The 12912-nt window shown below is 38.8% G+C and overlaps 1 protein-coding gene across 1 annotated transcript in view; it reads right to left on the bottom strand.

Annotated features, from left to right (window-relative positions):
* LOC143293715 (E3 ubiquitin-protein ligase MARCHF5-like) overlaps positions 1–12912 on the bottom strand; it is an 81711-nt gene that overhangs the window by 11323 nt on the left and 57476 nt on the right. Inside the window, exon 5 of the mRNA XM_076604910.1 lies at positions 8725–8888. Coding sequence (XP_076461025.1) covers positions 8725–8888 — 164 coding nt within the window. The remainder of the gene's footprint in view (positions 1–8724; positions 8889–12912) is intronic.

The raw sequence follows: 12912 nt of genomic DNA, 5'->3' as shown, positions 1-12912 counted from the left end.
CATTTCTGTCTCATTTCCTCAACAGCTAGATTTTTTTTTTTTTTTTTTTTTAAGGCTGGGTGTGAATGTACCCAAACAAAAAAAAAAAAAAAAAAAAAAAAAAAAAGGAAAGAAAAAAAATCTGTTTCTTACAGCCTGAACTGACAAATCAATAACTCAAAACAAATGACATCAAAGTTTGCTTTCCTTTTACAACCCATTCTTTAGAATTCACATGACATGTCAGGACATGAAATTTAATATCTACATTTTTTTCCTCATATGCTAACTAACATCTGCGTGTGTCTGAGAGGGGGGTGAGCACATAGAGAGAAAGAGAGAAGGGAAGGGGGTGGGGGGCAGAGGTAAAGAAACAGAAAGAATGACAGAGACAGAAACAGAGCGAGTGGTAAATGATATTTTACTGTGATCATGTTATGATGATCTGCAAGCACAATAGTACAGAACAACGCAGTAAAGAATGGATCATAACTGAACACAACACATATATATTCTTTTTCCATCCATGCAGTGATGTACAAAAAACATACTGTGTGTACATTACCATCTACCATCAGGAAATTTTGGATTTATGCTTATAAAAAAAAATATATATATATAAATATATATATATATATAGATATATATGTATGTATATATATATATATATATATATATATATATGTATCACTTTGCTCTTCTGTCCAGGAATGGCACCTCTTAACCTCTTGACTGCTGCTGATGTGTATACATGCCTGTCAGTGAAGGTCTTTCACCTGAGACACAGCTTACACATCAGTCATTATATAATCATTTGGAACATGGCCCATTTATTTCATGTTTTTATTTCAATGTTTTGCCTTCCAGTTCTACATATCTTTCCCTTCACTATATTTTAATCTATTTACTTATTTCTTCGTTTCATTTTATTAATTCTTTTTTTTTTCTTTTTCTTTCTTTTTTTTTTTTTTATTTACCAAGGATAGGCTCTCAAAGCCTGATCAGCGTGTTAAGTTTATGCAAAGATCAAGCATCTTCTTTTTCTTCCCCAGTAGGTGTGGTGTGGCGTGTATGGATCAGTCCACACCTTGAAACTGAAACTATTCATTTGGACCTGTTCCTCTTGGAACTGCATTACTTTTGTTCAGCAAAATCAACAGCAAGGAGAATGCAAAAAGTAGCAACTGCACTCAGAATTCACGCCCTGCTAACTGATGTCTTTCACCAAGGATCAGCAGTGAAGGTGAGAAAACAAAACAAGAAAAACTTGCAAAGCCTCGAGAGGTTGATGAACAGCTAGAAAAACACTGCCAACAAAAAAACAAACAAACAAACAAAAAAGCCTGCACTGTCAAATCAATCAGAAAGGAAAATGAATGGGGGTGGGAGGGGAACCTTTTCTAAGGTTTGTTCTTTCTGTTTCACTCGTTCAATCAAATAATGTTTCAATTTTTCGCTCCGCTGTTTTAAAGCTTTGAGTTTGAAAAAGGCCTTGTTCACTTACAGTATATATACTGCTGGTCTTTTGTCTTGTGAAGGATTGGGACAAGGTGGGGTTAGAAGTGAGGGGTGAGAGGGGAAGAGAGGGAGGGGATGGCAAGCTAAGGATGAAACTGAAAGTGTAAGCATGCTTTCTTTCCCTCCTCCCTCCATCACACACACACACACACACACACACTGAGGTAAACATATTTAAACAAGCACTCAAGATTTATCAGTTCCCACACCACCACACCTCCCTCCACCTGGACTTTTTTTTTTGTTTGTTTGTTTTTTTGTTTTTTTTTAAACAGAATGAATACTGCTCAATAGACAAACAAATGAACAAGCCGACTGTAACCCCTTTCCCCACTGCCAAAGGGAATCAAAGAACAACCAACTTTCTTACTTTCCAACCCCACAGGTAAATATGAACAGACTAGAGGAGGAGGAGGGGAGGGAAGGTGGGGGTTTGAAGGGTTAAAAAAACAAAAAAAAAAAAAAAACACACACACCAAAAAACGGAAGAAAACTGATCAATTAGTGAATAAATTGAAAAAAAGAAAGCTCAGGTAAACCAACACTCTAAGCCATAGGATCCAACAGTCAAAGAACACCAACTTTCCTTACTTTGTCCCTCCCGACCCCGGGAGATAAATAACATGAACAGACACAATTCATTTCCTCCAGTCAACAACAGCCCACCCCCCACCCCACCTCCTCCCTCGGAAGACCCCAGCAGGCATATGAAGAGAACTGAAAAGAGAGGAAGGGAGTTGAGGGGTCCCCAAAAAACTATCAGTTCCCTGTGGTATGAGAAACAAAAAGGAAGAAGAAGAGATCAAGAAGGGAAGAGTGAGGTGGGGAGAAGGGATCAAAAATGAGAAAGAGAGAGAGAGAGAGAGAGAGAGAGAGAGAGAGAGAGAGACAGACAGACAGACAGACAGACAGACAGACAGAACGTGTGTGTGTGTGTGTGTGCACATGCCCATGCACACGTATATGCATGCATGTGTGTGTGTGTGTGTGTGTGTGTGTGTGTGTGTGTGCGCGCGCGCGCGCATGCACGCATGCGAGCTTGCATGTATGTGTGTACATGTGTGTGTGTGCGCGAGTCTGTATGTGCCTGTGTGTGTGGAGGATCAGTCCCCAAATCAATCAGTTGCACATGAAAATCCTATCGCTTCTGCCCCTTGCTGAAAAAAAGGACAACCAAAAGTATGCACTTCTCACACCTACCCTATCTTTTCCTTTCTTTTCTGTTTTTCTTCTGTCCTGGAGTCTAGAGATTTCTTCCTTTCTTTCTCTTTCCTGCTACTGGCACAGAATGATGCAGATATCTAAGATACGTGTGTTCCGCTGTCACCATGGCTCAGACCGTAAGTCCCTGGAGACTGTCACTGTTCTTAACTCGCCTACTCTGCCAAAGGAAGGGAAGTTTGAATGGAGGCTGAGGGATGAGAGTTCAACAAGACTTACAGACAGCAAGAGAGAAGGGGGAGAGGCACACACAGAGACAGACAGACAGAGAGAGAGTCACACACACACACACACACACACACACACACACACACACACACACACACACACACAGGCAGAATAGTAAAAATGAAGGTTGATCACAGGAGTGTAAGACACACAGAGACACAGAAGAAAACAGTCCTTTATACAGTGATCCGACTCCGCAAAATGACTTGTGGTTTAATTCTCCAATTACATAAGAAGAGATACAAACCGCAATAGCTTCCCTTAGCAATAAAAAAAAGTTCTGTTGGCATCGATGCAATATCAAATGAGATGTATCATTTTCCTTCACAAAATATATCAGAAATGTTGGATATCTCACAAAATATATCAGAAATGCTGGATATCTGGAAGTGTACCACAAATATGGAAAAGATTGATAGTGGTACCAGTTCTAAAAGCAGGAAAACCTAATAATAAAAATAGCTATAGGCCTATTGCTTTGACGTCGCATGTCAGTAAACTAATGGAAAAAATAGTCCTGCTGAGAATAATAACTTACTGTGAAAAATACAATATCATTCCAGTGAATCAGGCAGGCTTTAGAAAAGGAAGATCAACAGTCGAATGCCTAGTAAAAATTACAACTCAAATAAAATGTCAGTTTGCCCGCAGAAAAAGTGTCTTGGCAAAGTTTTTTTATGTTAAAAAAGCCTACGATCAAGTTTGGCACAAACGTCTGCTATACAAACTGAAATCAGTCGGAATATCTGGTAATCTCTATGAGTATATAAAAAGCTTTTTATCTAATAGAACTATCCAAGCGAGGGTGGGAACACATTATTCTTTACCACATAAACCTGACATGGGAATTCCACAGGGCTCAGTTATAGCCCCTATACTTTTTAATATTCTTATTCAGGATCTCCCAAAGGTATTGTCAAATCGTGTAGTTATAGTACAGTATGCTGATGAGATTTGTATGTGGATGGGTGTCACTCTAAAAAAGTCACTGATTATAAACAGGTGGTGAAGTTTTTAGGTGTTTATCTTACTTCAAAACTGACAGGGAACATTCACTTTGATTACATCTTCACAAAGGCAAGGAAAAGTATCAATCTAATGAAAATTCTAAGCCACTTACCTTGGGGAATGGATACAAAAACACTGATCCATCTTTCCATGGCTCTTGTAAGATCTAAGTTAACGTATGCACAAGAAATACTTTTCAGTGCACCTAAATATCTATTACAAAAGATTCAAAGTGTAGACTGTAAGGCAATCAAAACTGCCCTCGGAGTGCCCTTTCATGCATCCAACCAGGAAACATACAAAACAGCCGGAATTCTTCCTTTAAATGAGTATCATGAGTTAGCAACAGCAAAATTCGCTGTAAGATACACTTCGATGACAGAAAATTTCATTGCTGATGAACTAACAGTAAGATCTGACATTGATTTTCCAAAAAGAGCTAAAGCTATTTCATCACAAGAAACAGTTGCATCTTACGTTTCAAATCTGTTAAAAGAATCTGGTGTTAACATGAACGAGTTAGCTATAAAACCATCTTATACTCCTATTCCTTTTTGGGAAGTGTTGAAAGCAGATTTTGATATCAAATATTCTGAAACAAAAAAGGAAGAAAACATCAATATCACGACGAGTACTGCCAGAATACACATAGCAGAAAAATACCAGAATCATCTCCATATATTTACAGATGGATCCGTTCTTGATGACAAAAATGCTGGCGCGGCTTTTATTATTCCAGCTTTTAAAGCTGAAAAATCTTACTTTATTGGAAAGAATCTTTCCATTTTTACGGCTGAACTTGTTGCTATTATACAAACATTGAGCTACTTGTTGAGTCATCAAATAGTTTTCTTGAAAATAGCATTCTTTGTTGATTCCAAATCAGTACTTTATGCTCTAGAATCATTTAGCCTTGAAACAAGACATGACTTAGTTATTGAGGCAAATCATTTGGTACATTGTTTGAGGATTAAAGGTACTGATGTCAGTTTCTGTTGGGTGCCTTCTCATGTGGGCATTTATGGCAATGAAACTGCTGATAAAGCAGCTAAAAGAGGAGCACAAGATTCAGAAAAATCGACAAAAATACTTGTCCAACTTTCCATGAAAGAAGCATACACTACGTTAGAAAAAACAGCATGGGGTCGATATCATAAACGATGGAAGACAGAGTCTTCAAAACAGAAAGGGACATTATTCCCCGAACATATTATTAAAGAAAAAATACTGAATTCTTCAGCTTGCTATACAAGATTAATAACCTCTACTTTCTTCCGTATAAAAACTTGATGCGCTGAAGACAAAATATAGTAAAAATGTTATATGCATTTGTGGTAAGCAGTTCGGCTTGCATCATAGTTTGTTTCAATATCAGCAGTTATGTATCTTCTTGCCCAAGTATTTCACACAGAGTAACTATTCTGCAGATGATTTTGAGGAAGTTATTTCTAACGAGGCTCATTTAGTAGAACTTTCAAAGACATTCGTTCATAGCCCTATTTCTACATTCCTTTAATGTACTTCATAATCATGTTAATGGTTTTAGTTATTATCATCATTATTGAACTGTTACTGTTAAAGCTAATTTCATGTTAGTTATGCATTTCTTAGTAGTTTTCTGCCTTTTCTGTTGTTTTATTCTCACTTCTCTTTCCCCCCCCCCCCCCCCCTCCCCCCTTTTTTTTCTTCTTTTTTTTTCTTTTTTCTTTTTTTATTTTTTATTATCGTCTAATATCACTAGTAGTGAAAAGACGCTAAACTAAAGAACGAACAGAGGCAGAGAGAGAGAGAGGGATAGACAAACAGTATGACAGATACAGAGAGACAGACAGAGTGAGACATGGTGTTCAAGAGGAAGAGACTGAGAGACAAATATGAGATTGAGAGACAAATATGAAATACAGAGAGATAGAGAGAGAGACAGGGACAGAGACAGAGAGACAGAGACAGAGAGAGAGAAAGGGGAGGGAGAGGGAGAATGAGAGAGAGAGAGAGAGAGAGAGAGAGAGAGAGAGACAGACAGACAGACAGACAGACAGACAGACAGACAGACAGAGTTAGAGAGAAAGAGAGGGAGACGGACAGAGGCACAGAGAGATAAAGAGACAGACAGGCAGACATACCGACCGAGGGATAGGGACAATTTATTCAGGCCACTGATAAGAGTACAAGAACAGATTATGACACAAGTGAAGGAAAAGCAGTACAGCTATGATTGCAAGCAACAAATATTCCTGATAAGGAAATGACAGTCACAGAGACAGAGACACAGAAACAGCATGAGCAAAAGTGCAAGCGCACGAGAGAGACAGAGACAGAGACAGAGACAGAGAACAGAAGTTTTGTGTTGAGGTTTTGATTTTCTGCAGAATATGGATGCCATCTGTGTTGCAGTGTGCATTTCAGCATTCCTGTCCATTTTCATTTGTTCTTTTTCTGTAATCTTTTTGTAATTGTTTGGATTGTTATTGCTGTTGTTTCCTTTGCTTGTTTTCACTTACGATTTGGGATCATAATACCAGCTAGTCCCTTAATTAATGGAACACAACAGGTTTTGCAACAAAAATATTATCTGCTGCAAACTATTAGCAGAAAGAGACAGACAGACTGGCAGAAAGACAAAGAATCAGGCTTTTTTTTTTCTTTCTTTTACTATTCGTAAAATGTATTTCCTTTGCATAGGATTCACAATCTGTTTTACTGAAATAAAAATTAGAAATAAAAAAAAACATTTTTATGCTAGCACTGTTTTTTAAAGGAGTGAGGTGAGGGGGGCAAGGGGTGGGGGTTAGGAAGAGCAATGATTTGCGCTGTACAAAACAGGCATATTCTTACAGAATTTTTTTTTTGCATACTCATACCATGTATGTTTTCATGCACAATAACAGCCTCCGTCCATCCCCGAAGATTATAGGTTTCCATCTGTGCTGCTGGTGTGTGTTTGTGTGTGTGTTTGTTTGTGTGCGTGTGTGTATGTGAGAGAGAGAGAGAGAGAGAGAGAGAGAGAGAGAGAGAGAGAGAGAAGAGAGAGATTCAGAGAGAGAGAGAGAGAGACGACATACTGACAGACAGTGATCGAGAGAATTCACAAGGGACAGACAGACAGAGCAAGGCAGTGAGTGGAAGAAGGGGAAAACCTACTCTGCCAACAGACCTACGCAGATGTGTCAGGAGCATTCAGAGAGTAATGTGTTAGCACCACAGAAAACTCAGGGTGTTCCAATGCCCCATGGATAACAAGGCCCCAGAAATGATTGCCCTGCATAATAATGATGGACTTTAGGTTGACAGACACAATTAGGGTCCCTGGTAAATGTCATCCTTCTAACCATGAAGCAAAGACTCCCTGCATCCAGCCCGACAAAGCTGTATAAACAAAGCTTTTTTGTTTGTGTCCTTGTTTTTGTAATCGCATGACCCAACATACAAATATGCATGCACACACGTGCACACACACACACACACAAACACACGCACACACACACACACAACATGAAAAGCTAGGAAAAAATTGATGAAAATACCAATGAAAACCAACAAAAGAAAACAAAAAGACCTGGCAGAAAAAGATCCCAGAAAGACTGATTGCAATTACTGGAAAATCAATTTGCAAGTGAAAGGCCAACCAAGCAAGAAAGCACACAAGTAGCACTGGCTGCAACTGGTTTGGGGACAAAACAATATACATCAAAAGATACATATCTGGACAGGACTTTTTAATGCAAGCATTAAATTTGCCCAAGAAGAGAGGGGACAGTCTGGTCTTTAGCAAGTGTCTGTTGGCTTAACCTCGGCATGAGTAAGAATTGTAGACAGCTTTGTGCATGAACCATTTCAAAAAATCTTTGTGCATCTTTGCCTGAAGCACAGTGAAATGATCATGAATATATTGCCCATTTCTGAAGGAATGAGTGTGCCAGTGTGTCCTGTTGTTGCCACTGATACCACATTTTTAAACAGGAACTTTCTGCGATAAGATTCAAAACTGAACAGATACAGATGTCAGTGGCTGCCATGAATCATGTCACCATCTGTTCACCAGATGTTTTGGGGCTGAAACATGGCCCATGTCTCAATTCTGCAACATGGTGTATATACATGCTACAGGCAGCAAGTACATGTTAAGATAGAGACATATGAATGATGATCTTAGAATTATGTCCCTTGTTAATGTTGTCTTTGTACCGGAATAAATACCAGTGGCGCCACCTTGCTTCTTCGCCAACAGTCCAACAGAATTGACGTGTTATGCTGTGAGAAAGTAACGTTTGCACGGCAGATTGAATATTTTCCCCCATCATGTCATTGTCAACAGTATATTATTGAGACAGTACCCAAAATGTCAATGTTTCTTTGCTGGCTAAATATCTTGAACTCCATGAATGCTGCATCTGTATGGCCGACATTTTACCAATTAAATTTCATCCATGCCAAGACTACACCCTGGCATATAAATAGACACATACTGAAAACAAAAACTAACTCTAGCTTTCTGAACAACTTTCGTCTATCATTATAATAAAGTCTTTTCCAGGATGATATTTTGTGTTTTTCGTGGCACATGGACAGCCCATATCACTATCTGGAAACTGAACTGGAATCATTAAACAATTAAAATTGATGTGTTGGTCACGTGATATCACTGTAGTGAAAACTGAACTGCAGTTATCAACCAGTCAAGACTCAAGTTAATTGGCAAAAGCAGAACTTGCGATCTAGAGTCATGGAAAACCACACAGCACCCTCTTAAGCATGACAAACTTGACCTACCAGCAACGTCCTCTGGAAGTTGGACTGCACAGATCCGAACATCAATTTGCCAACAACGGTGGCGATGGTGGGCAAGATGAGGGCCCCACACAGGACGCGGGTTGCTGAGATAGGATCTGACAGAGGCACTGTCTCTGCTGGAACACGTGACGACCGAGAGTACTCTGCAACAGAAAACACACAACACCTGACACAGGGTGAAAACTTCAACTGTCCATTGTAGGCATAGTCACAGAGTTCTGTTAATAATGTACATCATCTGTCCATTGTCATTGTGTGTGCACAGAAAGACGTGTTGATGATGTATATAACAGAAATCTCTGAAATATATTCTGAAATTTCAGCAGTACAAAACACACATTGTCAAAGAGTTCTGTAAATAATGACCATCACTGTCCATCCTAAACATGTGTGCACAGTGAGCACGAATCAGACTGTCACTCAATTACTGTGTTTTTTAAACAATACAAAATAACACTGAAAATGGGATCCACAGATACCTGTGCAAAGGTTTCCTCTTTGCAAACTGTGGGAGTGTTTGTGCGAATGTGACAGTCTGTACCTGACTGTGTCTGTATCTGTTCATCTGACTCCATCTCTGCCTTTCGCTCTTCACAAAAAAACTAATGTTTTCAAAACCTATCTGTAAGCACTCTTGGTTTCCTACTTCTTCCATTCTACCCCATGCCTCCAACTCCACTTTGCGTGTATGAGGCAGACAGGGGAGGGAGAGAGAGAGAGAGAGTAGTCATCTGAGTGGTTTATGGAATGTGTAAATTTTTCCTTCATGAAAAGCGCCCCGAGCTCTTAAGAAGAAAGGGCTCTATACAAATGTACATTATCATTACTATTATCATTATTACTAATACAATAATTACCTGAGCTGTCCTATACCAAAGGAGACTATCATTCATCTTGTGTTGTTTTTTAAACAGTGTAGTTTATGTTAAACTTCCTAGTAAAGACTTAGCAGTATGACGTGTTTATGTAATCCTCTATACCCCATTAAGGGTGACAGGGTATTAAATCTCTCTCCCTCTCTCTCTCTCTCTCTCTCTCTCACACATACGCACACATTAACCCTTCGACACCGTTCAGAGGGTTGAAAAGACAAGGACACTAAACACACCCCCACCCTTAACTTTAAACACCACTCTGGACCTCCCCAAACTCCCTGTGCATCCATTTTTCTGACATTTCCAAATTTCCAGGGGCTTTCATGCATGAGGTTTTCGTATAATACTTCACTGGCAGTGACTAAAATGGGGCCCCTAGGAAAAAGCACTGCCGCGGAAGAAATGGAAGAGACTGGGCGGAGGTGGTCTACTGTGCCTGGGAAAGGACCAGTCGCTTCCCGAGAGTTTGGCTGCCTGTGTGCAGTGTTTGTGTGTCTGTGTGTGAATATGCAGGCATTCTTACGCACGTGTGTGAGGGAGAGGGATGTTATCTTATATGCATGTGCATGTGTGTCTGTACACATTCTCAAATACACGCATACATGTATGTGTATGCATGCATGTGTGTGCATGCATATGTACAAGCATATGTGAGTGAGCATGAGTGGAAGCCTGTGTACCTGTACAGGAGTGTGTATGTGCACACACACACATTTGCACACAAATGTATGTTGATATGTATACATGCACACACACACACATTTGCACACAAATGTGTGTTGATATGTATACATATGTCAAAATCTCTGTTTATATACTTATATGTTGTGCAAGTGTTTCCATGCGAATATCATTATATGGCTGTGTGAGTACAGGTGTGTGTGTAAGAGCATGCACATGTACATTCATGCTTATGTGTTTTTATAGCCATAAATTATCTTAAACACACTGTCACTCAGTTGATAAGATAATTTTGCATTGCGCATGCATTGCAAAAAACATAATCTATCATCTCTCTACAAGATGGCAAAACAAAAAACATTAAAAAAATAATAATAATGAAAAAAATAAGATAAAAAACTATTCTCATAAGAATGCCCACTAGGCTGATTTATTTTTCAGCGTTCTGGAAATGTTCATGTGGGAATCAACATTCAGTTCCAAAACTGAACCACCTCAGTGTTGTTCCCTGAGCATCAGTATTTCAGCACACGAAAGGTCAGACCTCTTCATCATCTTTTGAGATCACTTACGTTGATTAACTCCTAAGACTGCAGCAAAATTCTTGTTCATACTTTACCCATTTCATTAAGCGTGCAGGCACAAATAATGACAAACTCTCCTTTATTTTTTTTTCGCTCTGCAATCAACTTTTAACCCTTTTATCTCAATGAAATATAAGCAATGTCCACTAGTGGATCGAACAGAACAACGATGACACTAAAACAAAATAATGACCATGAAGAAATGAATAAGAAACAGAAAAGGTGTGTAAAGGTTAACTGAGTTCCATTAGCATGTGAATAAAGAAGCCTTTTTTTCCACAACTGAACAAGTTTGGGATTTCATTCCGATTTTTCTCCAGGTTCTGCTATTTCAGGATGGTACTCTTATTTCAGAATGAACTTAAATCTAACAGCTGACTTTCAGCAACATCAGAGTCAAAAGGATTAAATCAATCAAAGCAAAGAATATGCAAGCAGAAAATGAAGATATGTGTGCACATTTGGGGAAGAGAATGAAACCATTAATTATTCATTTCCAACATAACTTTACATAGAATTGGCTTTTTTTCTTCTTCTTATTTTTTTTTAAAGAGGTACGAATAATGTCTCAAATTTCCCCCAAAAAGAGCAACACAAATGAAATATTATATTCAAAACTTAAAAAGAACACAGTCTCAAATTTTCTTTGAATCTGTGTAACAATCTCCCATCTTTTTAAAAAGTCCCCTTTTTCCAGGTTTTTTTTTTTTCCAATGCCATGCTAACACAAATGAGAGAAAACAAAGAGTGACAGGTGTTGTCACAAAGGGTGTGGGTGGTGTCACCCCTAGCTGTGCTGCAAAGGACACAAGGAGGCTTCCAGACACACAGTTTTGAATTCTTGAGACAAGTCCAGCTGAGAACAAGTCCATCTGCCTGACAGCCTTTTGATAAAACTTTTCTTTCTTCTTTTTTAAAAAAAATACCCCAATGTTCCCCTTATAATGGAGGGTTTTCAAGATCAATAAATGTCAATCTGATGCTTTTCTTCTACCTTCTGAGCGAAGGGCTTCTAATTTCACTTCATTTCAGCTTTCTTTTCTTTGTTTCATTTCATTTCACCTCATTTCTCCACACTTAATTTCATTTTCTAAATGTTTCCGCTGACACTATCTTCTGAACTGGGAATAAGATTGGATTATATGATTTGATGTGGTCTTGCATGAAAAAGGCAATTCTGAGTTTTATGTTATTTCATGCTGACAAGTATAAAAGAGAGAATTCTGACTTTGATGAGATTTCATGCTGACTAGTATGACAGAGAAATTCTGAATTTGATGTGATTTCATGCAGACTAGTATGAAAGAGGCTTATTTGCATGAAGGAGAGAATTTTGGATCTTATGAGATCTGATATTGACTAGCAAGACAGAGAATTTTGAATTATATAATGGGATTTCAAGCCTCTAACTCTCTCCTTGTCTCTGAGCAGACTTAACTACCTGAACATACACGTGTGTCTGGGCTTGAATGCTTGTGTGTGTGTGTGTGTGTGTGTGTGTGTGTGCATGTGCGTGCGTGCGTGCGTGTGTGCGCGCGTGCGCGTGTGTGTGTCTGTCTGTCTGTGTTTGTGCACACATGCGTGTGTGTGTGTGTGGATGTGCCCGTGTTCATCAGCATGCATGAACTGTGTGCACGCAAGCACATACACTCACAAACACACACACACAGACATATTTTCTAAATATAAAATGCCATGATGATACTGAATCTTTCAACAAAACCCTTGTGATGCAATCTTTCACTGTCTGCTTTTTTCTTTCAGTTACATTTATGATATTAGTTTCCTTGAATACTGTTCCTTTTGCTTTCTTCTTCTTCTTCTGTGCGTGAGTGCATGTGTGTGCACATAAGTGCATGCGTGTGTGTGTTTTTTAAATTCATTTTTAAATGCCTTGCCTTTTACTGTGTTTTAGATAATATATATGTATAGATCTCTCTCTCTCTCTCTCTCTGAATGATTCATACACACACAAACACACACACACACACAAACACACACACAAACACACACACACACACACACAC

Source organism: Babylonia areolata, chromosome 19, assembly GCF_041734735.1.
Source record: "Babylonia areolata isolate BAREFJ2019XMU chromosome 19, ASM4173473v1, whole genome shotgun sequence".
In the NCBI taxonomy this organism is placed as follows: Eukaryota; Metazoa; Mollusca; class Gastropoda; order Neogastropoda; family Buccinidae; genus Babylonia; species Babylonia areolata.
This window is presented reverse-complemented; position numbering and strand designations above follow the sequence as displayed.